We start from the raw sequence: 12,866 nt of genomic DNA, 5'->3' as shown, positions 1-12,866 counted from the left end.
TGACGTGGCCGCCGCTGGCTCTGCCGCCCACTGTGACGCACCAGTGACCTGCCGCTCGCCGTGACCAGGGCTGCCGCCGGCTCCTTCCTCCGTGCACACCGTCCAGCCGACGTACGGCCGCGCTGGCCCAGCCCCGTAATCCTGCGCATTCTCCTCGAACCGGCAGAGAGCGCAGATGGAAACTGCGTGCTCTTGTCGATCAGCCCCGGCGGGATACGCTCGGCCGTCCCATGTTGGGCAAAAATCCTTATTTTACCCCAGCTGCCACAAACAGACCCTTCACAGAACCAAAGAATCGTAGATACAAGTTATATTACAGCCAAGAGGTGAACCCCCAAGCGGTTAAGAGCACGGAACTAACGGCAACGACAGGATTTGCCCATAAACCGTCGACTTACCCGGTTTTGGCCCTCGTGGGACGCAGCGCGAGGGGATCGGATCGCTTCACCATTCTGCGATACTGACACCGCCCGGACGGTTGAGGTCACCCCCAAAATTTTAATTCAGGTAAACTTCACGTTATTCGGCTCAGCCTAACCACGGCGCAAAACCTTTCTCTCTCAAATATTCTGAAGGAAGAGGAAAAAGAAAGTTAGCGATTTATCCTTGGGCGGTTTCTTGTCCGAATACGCTTTTTTCAGCCCACTTGAGGCTTACCATTTTTCCCTCCTCTTCAATTTAAAAATAAATAAACGAATCTCTCTATCGTTCTTCATTTTCCAAACGTTGGAGGCTTTGATCTTCCTCGTTCCTCCGCCTTCGCAGATCTCTTGCAGACTCCTCCGCTACCAATGAGGTGCTGAATATTAAAGAAATTTGTCCTGATGTGAATTCTGCAGCATAAGAAAGGATTAAAACAATGGTTTTCATAATTCAGACCTTTTTTCCCTCGTTTTCCTGTAATCCCCTGAAGTTTCCCAAACTACTGAATTCAGTGGCAAGATCTCTGTGCGTCCCCTGGTTATCGCTCCGGTCCTGCAGGCGTTTTGCTCCTTTTGCTCCTTTTTTTTCTTTTTTAAATCGCCTTTTACAGCGGCAAAAATGCTTCCGATGGATTGCGAAACTCGTCGTTCCAGACCTAGCAAAATAGGAGTGTGAATCGGGGCGCATTTCTTGGACCAGCTGACTTGAGTTTAGGCAGATAGCGGATTCACAACTTCTTTAGGTTGTGCCCAATTCCACCAGGTCTCCGGGCAGAGAATATCCTTTAAGTTGCCCAGAGATGGCACTTGCTGGGTCAGATCCCAGCGCCGCTCCCACGCAGCTCCGCTGTGATAGAATTATACAGATATAATGTAATTATACAGTTATTTTATTGCGTTCTTCATTATCGGTCGATTTAAGACCGCTCTAATTACGCTTTTCCTTACCAGCTTTCTGTAAGAGCAGGACAATGGGCGATTACTATGTAATCTTACAACTGCAAATAGCAGAAAAACCCTTTTCTCCCTTAGCAGTTTACGTCCAATTCCTTGAGAAAGTCAAAAGAAATGAGAAATCGGAGCACTGAGGATAAAACAACAACATTTTGGCCACCTGGAAAACTAATGAAACAACACACCTTTTTTTTTTTATTACCATATAAAAAGCATTTCTTTTAAACCCATAGTCCGTATAATCACCGTCTAATTTAATTCCAGCTATTCAACGGCTTAAAACAAAAAGTTTAAAGCTGACACGCTGGAAATGCCAATCATTATAACAAGCACCACTAATCGCTGACTTTCTTACACAGCAACTGCTCCACGGTCGAGCTTCTGTGTTGAAGAATAATGATAAAAATTAAGAACAACGATAAAAAAGAGTCACAAACGGAGTCAATAACTCCACACCAGCCTCTGTTCAAAGGTTCTGCTGCAACCTTTAAACAATTAACAGCTCTTAACGAAAACTAAACCATTTTTGCCCAACTAGATTTTCTCTGCTTTTCCCTCGGGCTCCTAACGTGGAGATTTGATAATGGCAGCGGAAAATACCATCCTCTAGTGCAGTGGAGCGCAAAACAAATCCACTGGGGTGTGGGAAGAAAATGGTTTATTACTATTAATAAATAAAAGTTAAAATATTTTTATCGTAGCATCTATTTCACCTTTACCCACCTTTTTAAATTTCTGTCTCTGTGTATGCTTTGTGATGCACATAACAGTAGGTAGCACAATTGTTTTCTATACCTAGATATGTATATAATTTATAAATAAAGATGCGTATGTTGGGGGGAGGCGCTCAAAAACTCTTACTGCTGGGGATGCGTAGTCAAAATCTTTGGCGATCGCTGCCCCTACCTTTCTAAACCATTTGAAAGCACTTTCCTGGCTCTAACTGTGACTGTATTCCAGATGGGGTAGATTTTGTGTACAGTCACTTCTTTCTAGTCTGTCCAAGTACATTTGTGTCCTACGTGGATATCTACGCTTAACTGCAAGGCTGTAAAATACGCACGGGCTGCTTGGCTGAAATGTATTCATTTACATGGGAACGATGAGCAAAAATGATGCGGAACACACCGCTGGCAAAATATTGGCCTTATTGCCTTTCTGCGTTGATACGCGCTTTCGTTTTCTACAAATCCTTTTTGAAAAAAACTGGCGTTTTTCAGAACGACGAGAAATTATAACGGCAGGAATATACAAGAAACGCAGCGATAAGCTAAACTAGATACCCTCTGAAGCCAGCTTAAATTCGTTCTCAATACAACTTAACTATATTCACGGCATTATAGCGCAGCCCGGACACAAAACACTCCTAAATTCCTTCATATATAGAAGGAGAAGTTGTGAACGGGTATGTCTGGGATTTTTTGCTTAACGTTAATTTTTGAAGTTAATGTTAAAACCTCCTCCTCACTTACTGAAAACCGACGTGCAGGGACCAAATCTGAACCAACGCCTGTCTTGAAGGTCTCAGGCTGGGCCAGCCACTGAATATAAATACACGTGCGGGGAGGTGCCCTGCTGAAGTAAATTTACTTGCCCCCATTTATTGCAAAATTCGTTTATCCATCTGGGGTGTGATGTTGCCTGTATTACTTTTTTTTTTTTTTAAATTAACAGGGAGAGACCTGCAACGGTTTTCACAACGCTGGCTAAGAGCTGGTCCATCACAAAGGGTTAGTAGCGTGTGGGGATATCGAAACATTAAAAAAAAAATGCCAAATTAAAATACCTTAGTTAACATACAACAATAATCACCCCGGGTACTCAAAACCAGCGAGGTACCGTGACGTACCCGATTAGCAGTAAATGAGGTCAGCAGATATACACGCTCTTCATACGCATCTGTTAAAAAGAAAGAATGAAGTAAAATGTATTTGCTGGTCACCTTTTCTTTTTTTAAGTTAAATAGAAGAATTGTGCTGCGTGTAGTATAGCTCGTGCGGACTTCCTGCAATGTGTTGGTATGTTAAAAAAAAGATAAATCACAATTTTGTGCATTCCTTGCGATGATCTCAGGGGACAGCTTAGCGTTATTACAAGGATAATACACTGCAGGCATAAAGGATAAGAGACTGCTAGATACGTCTTATCTGAAGACCATTTGAGTTTATTAATATCGAGGAAATTAGTTAAAGCTTCCCACTTCACCTGTGGTTAGGTTCCCCACAGGTTTGAGAACAAATCCTTATTCTATACCTTGTCCTAGGCCCAGGGCACAGCTGAATTCATGCAAAATATATATTCTCTAAATAACAACATTAGGTTACTACTGTGCCAGCATTCTACATTTTAGCGGTGTTACTGTTTTACATTTTACTGTAATTTTAGTTTAATTAGTTAAGTGTAACCGGTTTACTGTAATTTTTTTTCTCTCTGGTTTGTGCTCCTGCTTCCTACGCCGTGTTGCACAATTACGGACTAATCCTGAAATACAACATTAACTGTTCGTGTCAGCGATGCGCTGAGCTAGAGAGAGGCGACATTTATGCATTGTAGACTCTGAATTAGTTAATTTAGCGTGGAAACAAGAAACTTTGTACTTACCAATGCGCACCCCGTCATCCCAGTAAAGCTGACCTGCTGCAAGCTGACTGTCATTCAAAGCAACGGTGAGCGCCAACGGGTTTCTTCGGCTATGGAAGAAAAGAATATTTGTCTGGGGTAATTGCATTTTATCTTTCTCAACATAGGTAATACAATATCACTTCTATTACGGACATTGTACACAACTTAACTGAGCTCTGTTACCAGCCTTCCCCGATCCATAGCGTTACCGTTAAAGGAGGAAACCAAAAAAGGAGAAAAACCTGCCATGAAGTTGACGTGCTGCCATACTTCCTGATTCTCTCAGGACTGCTCATGTTTATACCAAATGGGAAATGCTTCCGAGCACAGTGTACATTAAACCAGAAAATTGGGCTTTTCCCAGGTTGAAAATAAGGAGTCCAGGCAAATGCAGGCGCCGTGTCACTAATAGGCGATTTATTTGCCAGGCCACTAATTAAATATCGCCCCCAAAAAGCAAAAAAATGTTACATTAAATTGTAGTCATACCTGTAAAATGTAGTATTAGCAGGGCTTTGCTGAGGGAGGATGTAGCCGCCTCGGATATGGAGGTTGATATGTTCCAAAGGAGATGGTAAATTTCTGAATTGTCCCCTAAAGCCAAGGTACTCACCCTATTCATGATTAAAAAAAAAACAAACCAAACCCAAATAAAACTTGGTCTCTTTGTTGAATTTTCCATTTTAAGCTTTTTTTTTAGAATGAAAGTTTATGAATACATAAATACTAAGAAAGTTGTCAGTGCCAATCCTTCTTTAGTGCAGAACTATGTGTTTTCAAGATTACAATCTGAAATTCTGCATATATAAACCCATTACACAACACTTGATAAACGGAGTGACTTTTAAAGCCTGAGGCCGTAAAAATTGTTTAAAACTTTTGTCTTCCTCCACACCATCATTCCTAGAAAAGAAGTTCTATGCATCCTTGAAGGGGTTCAAAAAAAGCAAACATGGAAGCGCTTCAGTTACAGCTGTTATTCCACCTTTTTACTGGTCATGTTGAACAGGATTACATTACCACAAAGTGATTAGCAAACAAATTAGCCAAGATGTAATTTTTTACATCGCTAAAAACTCCTACTGGACACGTGTTGGTAAAACAGAGGTGGTGGAGTCACACTCCACCCCAGCACGCCGTACACCTGTGACGGTGGATACTATGGAAATTTTCCTAATCATTTCCATAGTAGGAAAAATAAATATACTAGAGTTTTTAAAATTACTCACTGTGTGGTAATCATACCAGCGGGCATTCGGCAGGTAAGCCTTCACCGCTACAGCACCCTGGAACGACACACTTTTGGTTTAGGTCTATTAAAGCCAGAAAGTACAGTTTAGTTCAAATCTCTTCCAATATTTTCATCCGTTTCTAGTATTTTCTCATTTCTTCCCCAACTTTTCTGATACTTCTATTCCTGCTATTTCACCTGGTCCAGCGCGGGGCTGACGAGCAGTGCCGGTCCCCACAGAAATTGCCTGTGTATTTCCCATGTCGTTTTGTCTCTCACAAACCTGCAAAGTAACAAAAGAGCGGCCGAGCCCTCGGGGTCAACCTTTCCCAAAGTGTTTCCTTGTTGAAGCCTTTTTTTCTCAGTAAAACTACCATTTCCTCAGCCGCGAGCATGCTACCACTAGTAACAGGCAACATTATTACCTATCTATTCATAATAGATAATAAGGGTCAAAAATTAATCCCTTTTTTTTTACAAATGTATCACTTAGTCCTTGTCAAGAGTGTATTAAGATCCTAAAGTGAAAATCTTCAGGGCAATGCCACCTATTACTTAATTTTCACGTCTGCTGTTGCTTCACGTTTGCTGGCCTATACCTACGCACGCACTAGAATTTTTATTTAGGATATTTAGATCACAAAACTTAAAAAAAAAAAAACACTTTTGCTTGCTATCAGCAACAGCAAAATTAAGTAGTGGCCCAATTACTTTCTGATTTGCGCTGCTTATTTTTTGACAGGCGCTTTGTCAGGATCAAGTCTCAGATTACTCAAAATGAGGCCGGGATGACACGCTGACAAGTCAGTGGGGTTTAGTGGAAGACAAGCATTTTTAGATATCAGGCTTCACCTTTAACATTAAGGCATTGATCAGCCTTTGGCACGTATCGCCCCTTCTGACCAGGTACCAATGAAGGCTCACGTCTCTAAAAACATGTCTTTTTTTAAAAACAAAAAAAAACCAACCTGCTATAAACCCCCCCTCTTTTTTTTTTTTTTTTTTTTTTTTTTAAAACTGCCATATCTGTTTGGCCAAAATAAGTCACCGTGTCCTGCAAACGTCTCAAAACGGGCGTCAAACCCCCTATTTTCTCCCCCCTTTTCTGTTTCTCTGCTTAAAGGTTTTGCCCAGCTGTTTCTGCGGCACGTGCTCTCTGATTCTGCGTATATCCAGCACCAGGCAGAAGGTATTTGCTGAATACCACTAGGGATGATGAGAATGAGCTTCAAAATCGATATATGAATTATGTTTCTAGATAAGACAAAAAAGTCGGCACCGTGGGGAACGGAGCCCTTGAGGCGTCACAGCGAGCCGATGCTCAGTGTGCGTATTCTCCATCCCTCGCCGGTTTTAAGAGAAAAATTGCTGTAACAGGGAAAAACCTTTCTAGGAGGCCGACGGAAACCCCAGGGACTTCAGTAGGAATTCATTATGAACGGGGAAGGAAGGACCCCACTTACTCGTGGAGCAGAGGGCGGACGACGGTGCTGCCGTGAGCGTTGGCTTCGTGCATTAACGTGTACAAATAAGGTAAGAGGGTGTATCTTATATTTAGCACTTTCCTGGAAATGTCTTCAAATGTGGAATTCCAGGCAACAGGATCTTGCCTCTAAACAAGAGAGAAGAGTCTTTTGTTATTCAGATGGGATTGTTTTGTTTGGAAGAGACGGGGAATAAAACAGAATCTGCTCATATTTACAACGGACCTCACCTTCAGCATCTTTTCTTTCATCTTATTGCCCCTAAGACCGTGTAATGTAGTGGCAGTAACTGTCAAACATGCCTCAAAATCGACATAGCGAAGCATAGCTGAGGAGATCTGGGTGGAGCCTTGCAAGTTCCTTGCTCTCCTCTAATTTAGAGTACCTTTATTTAGTTCTCTGTTCTTTAAGGGAGGACAAATAGCTCTGCTCCGCTCGACCTAAAGCTCTCACGAGGAGAAACATGCTGTTTCCCTTATTGCCATTTTTCCAGTTCTCTCGTTTTACAGCTCCCTATAGTACAGTCTCCTGCATTTAGACAGTTCTTTTCATTTATTCTGAAAAGAAAGACAGTATTCTATGGAAGCGGGCAAAGTACAGGAATTTCAGACACTCGGGAATCTCATTCCACTGGTCCCTTTTCTGATTTGCTGGGAAATGAAGAATAATTAGGGATGACACCGGCAAGGTCCGTTTTGCCCCTTTAAATGGGCTTAGCCATAAAAGTAATTATGGTCGTCTCCAAAGTGTGGTATGTTTAAATGAAAATGGCCTGCGTGTAAAAAAATAACTATTTTAGTCTTGTAGAGTTGGTATGTTTAAGTAGAATTGGACCACATGAAAAATAATGATTTTCTTCTTGCAGATGTGGTGCGTTTACGTAAAAATGGCATAGATGGGGAATAAAAAAAATGTAGGAAATGGGGAAAAGGTGGGAAATAAAAAACCTCAGTCGAAACAAACACGAAAGGCGCCCACCTTGGCTCCCTTCCCGTTGTGATTCCTCAAGTACGGGTAAAAGGCACCCAGCTCCATCCATCGAGCACACAGCTCGTACTCCCAGTCCTCGAAGAAGCCGCAGATATCTGCTCCTGTCTGAAAATTTAAAAAAAAAAAACCCAACCCAAACAACCCACATCCGATGGCGATACTCTGCGTTTTTGTTAATAAAGATAATTGAAATAGACGGCGATAAGTCGGGAGCGGACAGAAGAGGGCTTTAAACTAGAGGTGCCAGGGGAGGGGAACCTCAATCCATCCCACTCCTACCAGTTGGATGCCAGGGCCAGCAAGGGACGCCCAGGGCCTGGAGAAGGGACACAGCTCAGCAGGGGAGCGCCTGAAGAGCAGCACAAAGGAACTGCAGCCAGTGAGACAGCGTCATCAGGGGCCCGGCTTCAATGCCTCTGTGCAAACGTAGCACGGGGAATAAACAAGGGCAGTTAGAGACGCGCGCACGCCGGCAGGGCTACGACCTTGTTGGCATCACGGAGACGTGCTGGGATGGATCCTGTGCCTGGAGTGTTGGCATGGAGGGATACAGGCTCTTTAGGAAGGACAGGCAGGGGAGATGAGGAGGGGGTGTCGCCCTCTATGTCAATGACCAGCTGGAGTGCATGGAGCTCTGCCTGGGGATGGATGAGGAGCCGACCGAGAGCTCGTGGGTCAGAATTAAAGGGAAGGCAGGGACAGGTGACATTACGGTGGGGGTCTGCTACAGGCCACCCGACCAGGAAGACCGAGTGGATGAGGCCCTCTACAGACAGATAGGAGCTGCCTTACGCTCACAAGCCCTGGTCCTCATGCGGGACTTCAACCACCCCGACATCTGTTGCAGGGACAACACGGCAGGACATAAGCAATCCGGGAGTTCCTGGAGCGCGTCCATGACAACTTCCTTCTCCAAGTGGTAGAGGAGCCAAGGAGGAGAGGTGCTCTGCTGGACCTTGTTCTCACCAACAAGGAGGGGCTGGTGGGGAACGTGAAGCTCGAGGGCAGCCTGGGCTGCAGTGACCATGAAATGGCGGAGTTCAAGAGCCTCAGGGCACCGAAGAGGGCGCACAGCAAGCTCACTACCCGGGACTTCAGCAGAGCAGACTTTGGCCTCTTCAGGGATCTGCTTGGTAGAGTGCCATGGGACAAAGCCCTGGAGGGAAGAGGGGCCCAAGAAAGCTGGGCGATATTCAAGGATCGCCTCCTTCAAGCTCAGGAGCGATGCATCCCAGCAAAGAGGAAGCCAGGCAAAAACGCCAGGAGGCCTGCGTGGATGAACAAGGAGCTCCTGGACAAACTCAAACACAAAAAGGAAGCCTGCAGAGGGTGGAAGCAAGGACAGGGAGCCTGGGAGGAATAGAGAGAAATTGTCCGAGCAGCCAGGGACCAGGTTAGGAAAGCTAAAGCCCTGAGAGAATTAAATCTGGCCGGGGACGGCAAGGGCAACAAGAAAAGGTTCTATAGATATGTCAGGGACAGAAGGAAGACGAGGGAAAATGTGGGCCCTCTCCGGAAGGAAACGGGAGACCTGGTTACCCAGGATACGGAGAAGGCGGAGGTACTCAATGACTTTTTTGCCTCGGTCTCCACCGGCAAGTGCTCGAGCCTCACCGCCCAAGCCACAGAAGGCAAAGGCAGGGACTGGGAGAATGAAGAGCTGCCCACTGTGGGAGAACATCAGGTTTGAGACCATCTAAGGACCTGAAGGTGCACAAGTCCATGGGACCCGATGAGATCCATCTGCGGGTCCTGAAGGAACTGGCGGATGAAGTTGCTAAGCCACTATCCATCGTATTTGAGAAGTCGGGGCAGTCCGGGGAAGTTCCCGCTGACTGGATAACGGGAAACATCACCCCCATTTTTAAAAAGGGGAAAAAGGAAGGCCCGGGGAACTACAGGCCAGTCAGCCTCACCTCTGTGCCTGGGAAGATCATGGAACAGATCCTCCTGGAAGCTATGCTAAGGCACATGGAGGGCAGGGAGGTGATTCGAGACAGCCAGCATTGTTCAGCCTAGAGAAGAGAAGGCTTCAGGGAAACCTTATTGCAGCCTGTCAGTACTTCAAGGGGGCTTATGAAAAAGATGGCGGCAAACTTTTCAGCAGGGCCTGTTGCGACAGGACAAGGGGGAACGGCTTGAAACTAAAGGGGGGGAGATACAGACTAGAGAGAAGGAAGACATTCCACCACCCTCCGGGTCGTGAAACACCGGCACAGGTTGCCCAGAGAGGTGGTGGATGCCCCATCCCTGGAAACATTCCAGGTCAGGTTGGGCGGGGCTCTGAGCGACCTGATCTAGTTGAAGATGTCCCTGCCCGCGGCAAGGGGGTTGGACTAGACGACCTTTAGAGGTCCCTTCCAACCCAAACCATTCGGTGATTCTATGGGCCTGACTGCAGCATACACAAAACTCCACCGGTAGCTACCTTGGAGGAATCTAGAACCCAAGAGTTCTACTCCCTCCTGAGGTGGCCAAAAAGACAGGCCAGGAAGCCTGGCAGGAAGCCTGAGCCACTACTAACCATGGTCCTTCTTGCAACAGGAGAGAAACTTTTCAGGTAGGTACCTTCTAGGAGTCCCAGGCTGCTACCTGGGGATGCAGTTTCTGTGTAAATTTTAAAATAGCTCCAGCAACTGCCTGGCAAGTCAAGTGGGCTGTCACCTGGGATGAGATTTTCACTCCGGGGGGACAGCCGCACTGGGGATCTACCAGGGAGAAATCCTCAGCTGCTTCCCAGGAGCGAGGCGACTCGCACGCAGACGCAAATCTACTTGGGTCCCCCTTTGCGCAGAGTCCCTCTGAAACGGAGCTAACTATACGCCACCGAAAACCAACTTGGGCAGCGGGCCCTGCAGCCCCCCAGTCAGCGACCTGCCATCAGAGCTCCCACAATCACAGCCTGCCAGTGGAGGCAACGACAACTGGGCAGCGACTCTGCACCGGGGGTAGGTCTCTGCGCAGAGAAACCAGGCCGGGCACCACTAGAAATACTTTGCGGCCGCGGAGGCTGAGCGCTTCGCCCACGAGGACACAAAACCACCGGAGGAACCACCACGGACGAGCTCCCTCCCGGTGCACAGGCGGGATGTCAGCTCCTTCCCGGATGAGGCAAACCGACCTGCGCTGCTGCTACCTCGCAGCGGTCCCAGACAGCCGCCTGGCCTGGGGGGGTCCTTCCACCAGATGCAAACCACCTTCGCTTTCCGCCCAGCCGGAGTCCCAGGTGGCTGCATGCAGTTGGAGCTTCCTCCTGGAGGAGGCACGCTACCTGGGGTCTCGACAGGGCAGGGCTCCCGGGCTGCCACCCCGGACACGTGCGCCTTTCAGATGAGGGCCGCCAAAGCCGCCCCGTACCTGGGGGGAGTCCCAGGCGGGTCCCAGAGCAGACACCTCCCGCCCCAAACGGGCGAACTAGCTCAGGCAGGTACCTGGCAGCTGCCTCGGGCGGCTCCCAGCAGCGGAAGAGCCCCTCGGCTCCCGTCGCGGCCTGAGGCTGAGCCGAGGGCGCCGAGCCCGGACGCGCTTTGCTTCCTCACCTCCCCCCGCCGCAGACATCGTGAGGGCACCGGGCGCCTCCCTCGCTGCTCCGCGTGGCGGGAGGTCCCGCGCTCCTTGGGGTGACACCGGCCGGGAAGCGCCAGGGCCTTCCTCCCCCCGGCTGCCCCGGGGACGCGGAGGGGCCCGGCAGAAGCCGCGGGGGCCGCACGGGCCCGGGCCGGACGGGCCGCAGCCGGGGGCGGGTCCCTCCCCTCAGGGCTTTCCCGCCTCTCTGCCGGCCTCCCGAGAGCGGCGCTGGGATTGGGCAGGGCACGCCCGGCTCCGATTGGCGGCGCTTCCCGCGGCGGCAGCCGATTGGCTGTCGCCGTGCCGGCCGGGGAAGGCTCTGGGCTGAAGTGGGGGAGCGTTCCAGGGGGAGGGGGCGGTTGTCATGGCGGCGGCCCGGCCCAGCCCCTGCCGCAGCCTGCGCTGTCAGGCGCTGAGGGCCCGCCCTCCGAGGCTGTCTTCAGTTTTGGGCCCCTCGCTACAAGAAGGACGTCGAGGTGCTGGAGCGCGTCCAGAGAAGGGCAGGAGAGCGCGTCAACGGTGTGACTGTCCATGTTAGTTCACAGCAGGGGCTGAGGTGCGATGAGGTACTGGAGCGTGGCCGCAGGCTCTGGTAGTGTTTGTGCTGAAGTAAAACGAACGAAAGGGCAGCCCGGCCCTGGAAAGAAGGGCTGTGCTTTGTGGAAGCTTAGAGCTGTCCGAGAAGGATAAAGGGCAGCCCTGGATGATGCCACCAGTGACACTGAGACCCTTAAAATGAGGGGAGGGATCCTGAAAATGAGGCTTTGGGCGCTAAAAGTGAGACTTGTAAGCAGAAATTGTGGCTTCAAATGAAATATGAGGCTTTGGGCCCTAAAAATTGAGAATTGGACTCTAAAAGAAAAGAGGCGCAGAACCCTAAAAAGGAGGCCTTGGGCCCTAAAAATGAGACTTTGGACCCTCAGAATTTGGCGTCAGAAACAAAAAACAAGGATTTGGACAATCAAATGAGATTTTGGACTCTAAAAACAAAGACCTGGGTCTTACAAATGAGGCGTTGGAGCCTCCAACTAAAGCTTTGGACCCTAAACCCGAGCCTTTGTTCCCCAGAAAGAAGGTTTAGACCCTACAAATCAGTATTTGGCCCCTCAAAATGAGGGTTTGGGCCTTCAAGATGGGGCTTTGGACCACATAAATGAGACTTTGGTAACTTAATATGAGAGTCTGGATCTAAAACCGAGGACTTGGACTTTGAAAATAAGAGTTGGGATTGTATAAATGAGGCTTTGCACAGCCAGTTGTGGCTTCGTAGCCTAAAAATGAGGCTTTGGACCGGGAAATTAGGTTTTGTGTCCTGTAGTAAGGATTTGAACCCTACATGTAGGGTGTATATATATATATATATATATATATATAAAAACACATCCTAGAGACACATCTCACCCCCACACTGAGCTCCTGGTTCTGGGTAGGTCTCTCCATTTTGGCACTTCAACAAGGTCTTCCAATTCCCAGCCTGGCACCCTCGGATCGCTTGCAAACCGGTGCAGAAAGATCTGCCCCTGCAAAGTGAAATTCAGCTTTGCAGACCCTCATCACTCGCTCGCGCCAGTGTCCTCAGGAACAACCTTTGCTCAA

At 48.2% G+C, this 12,866-nt stretch overlaps 1 protein-coding gene across 1 annotated transcript; it reads right to left on the bottom strand.

Moving 5' to 3' along the window:
• Nucleotides 1-1,096: 1,096 nt before the first annotated feature.
• On the bottom strand, nucleotides 1,097-11,429 carry LOC143173391 (sucrase-isomaltase, intestinal-like). Its single transcript, XM_076363615.1, has 8 exons — nucleotides 11,243-11,429; nucleotides 6,693-6,841; nucleotides 5,428-5,512; nucleotides 5,228-5,284; nucleotides 4,488-4,612; nucleotides 3,978-4,066; nucleotides 3,226-3,275; nucleotides 1,097-1,471 (listed from the first exon to the last, which is right to left on the bottom strand). The coding sequence occupies exons 2-8, from the start codon at nucleotides 6,743-6,745 to the stop codon at nucleotides 1,451-1,453; spliced, it is 480 nt and encodes a 159-aa protein (XP_076219730.1). The 5' UTR covers nucleotides 6,746-6,841; nucleotides 11,243-11,429; the 3' UTR covers nucleotides 1,097-1,450.
• Nucleotides 11,430-12,866: the final 1,437 nt, after the last annotated feature.

This window comes from Aptenodytes patagonicus, unplaced genomic scaffold, assembly GCF_965638725.1.
Source record: "Aptenodytes patagonicus unplaced genomic scaffold, bAptPat1.pri.cur scaffold_71, whole genome shotgun sequence".
NCBI classification, from domain to species: Eukaryota; Metazoa; Chordata; class Aves; order Sphenisciformes; family Spheniscidae; genus Aptenodytes; species Aptenodytes patagonicus.
Note: the sequence above shows the minus strand (reverse complement) of the source record. Positions and strands in the feature narration are given on the sequence as shown.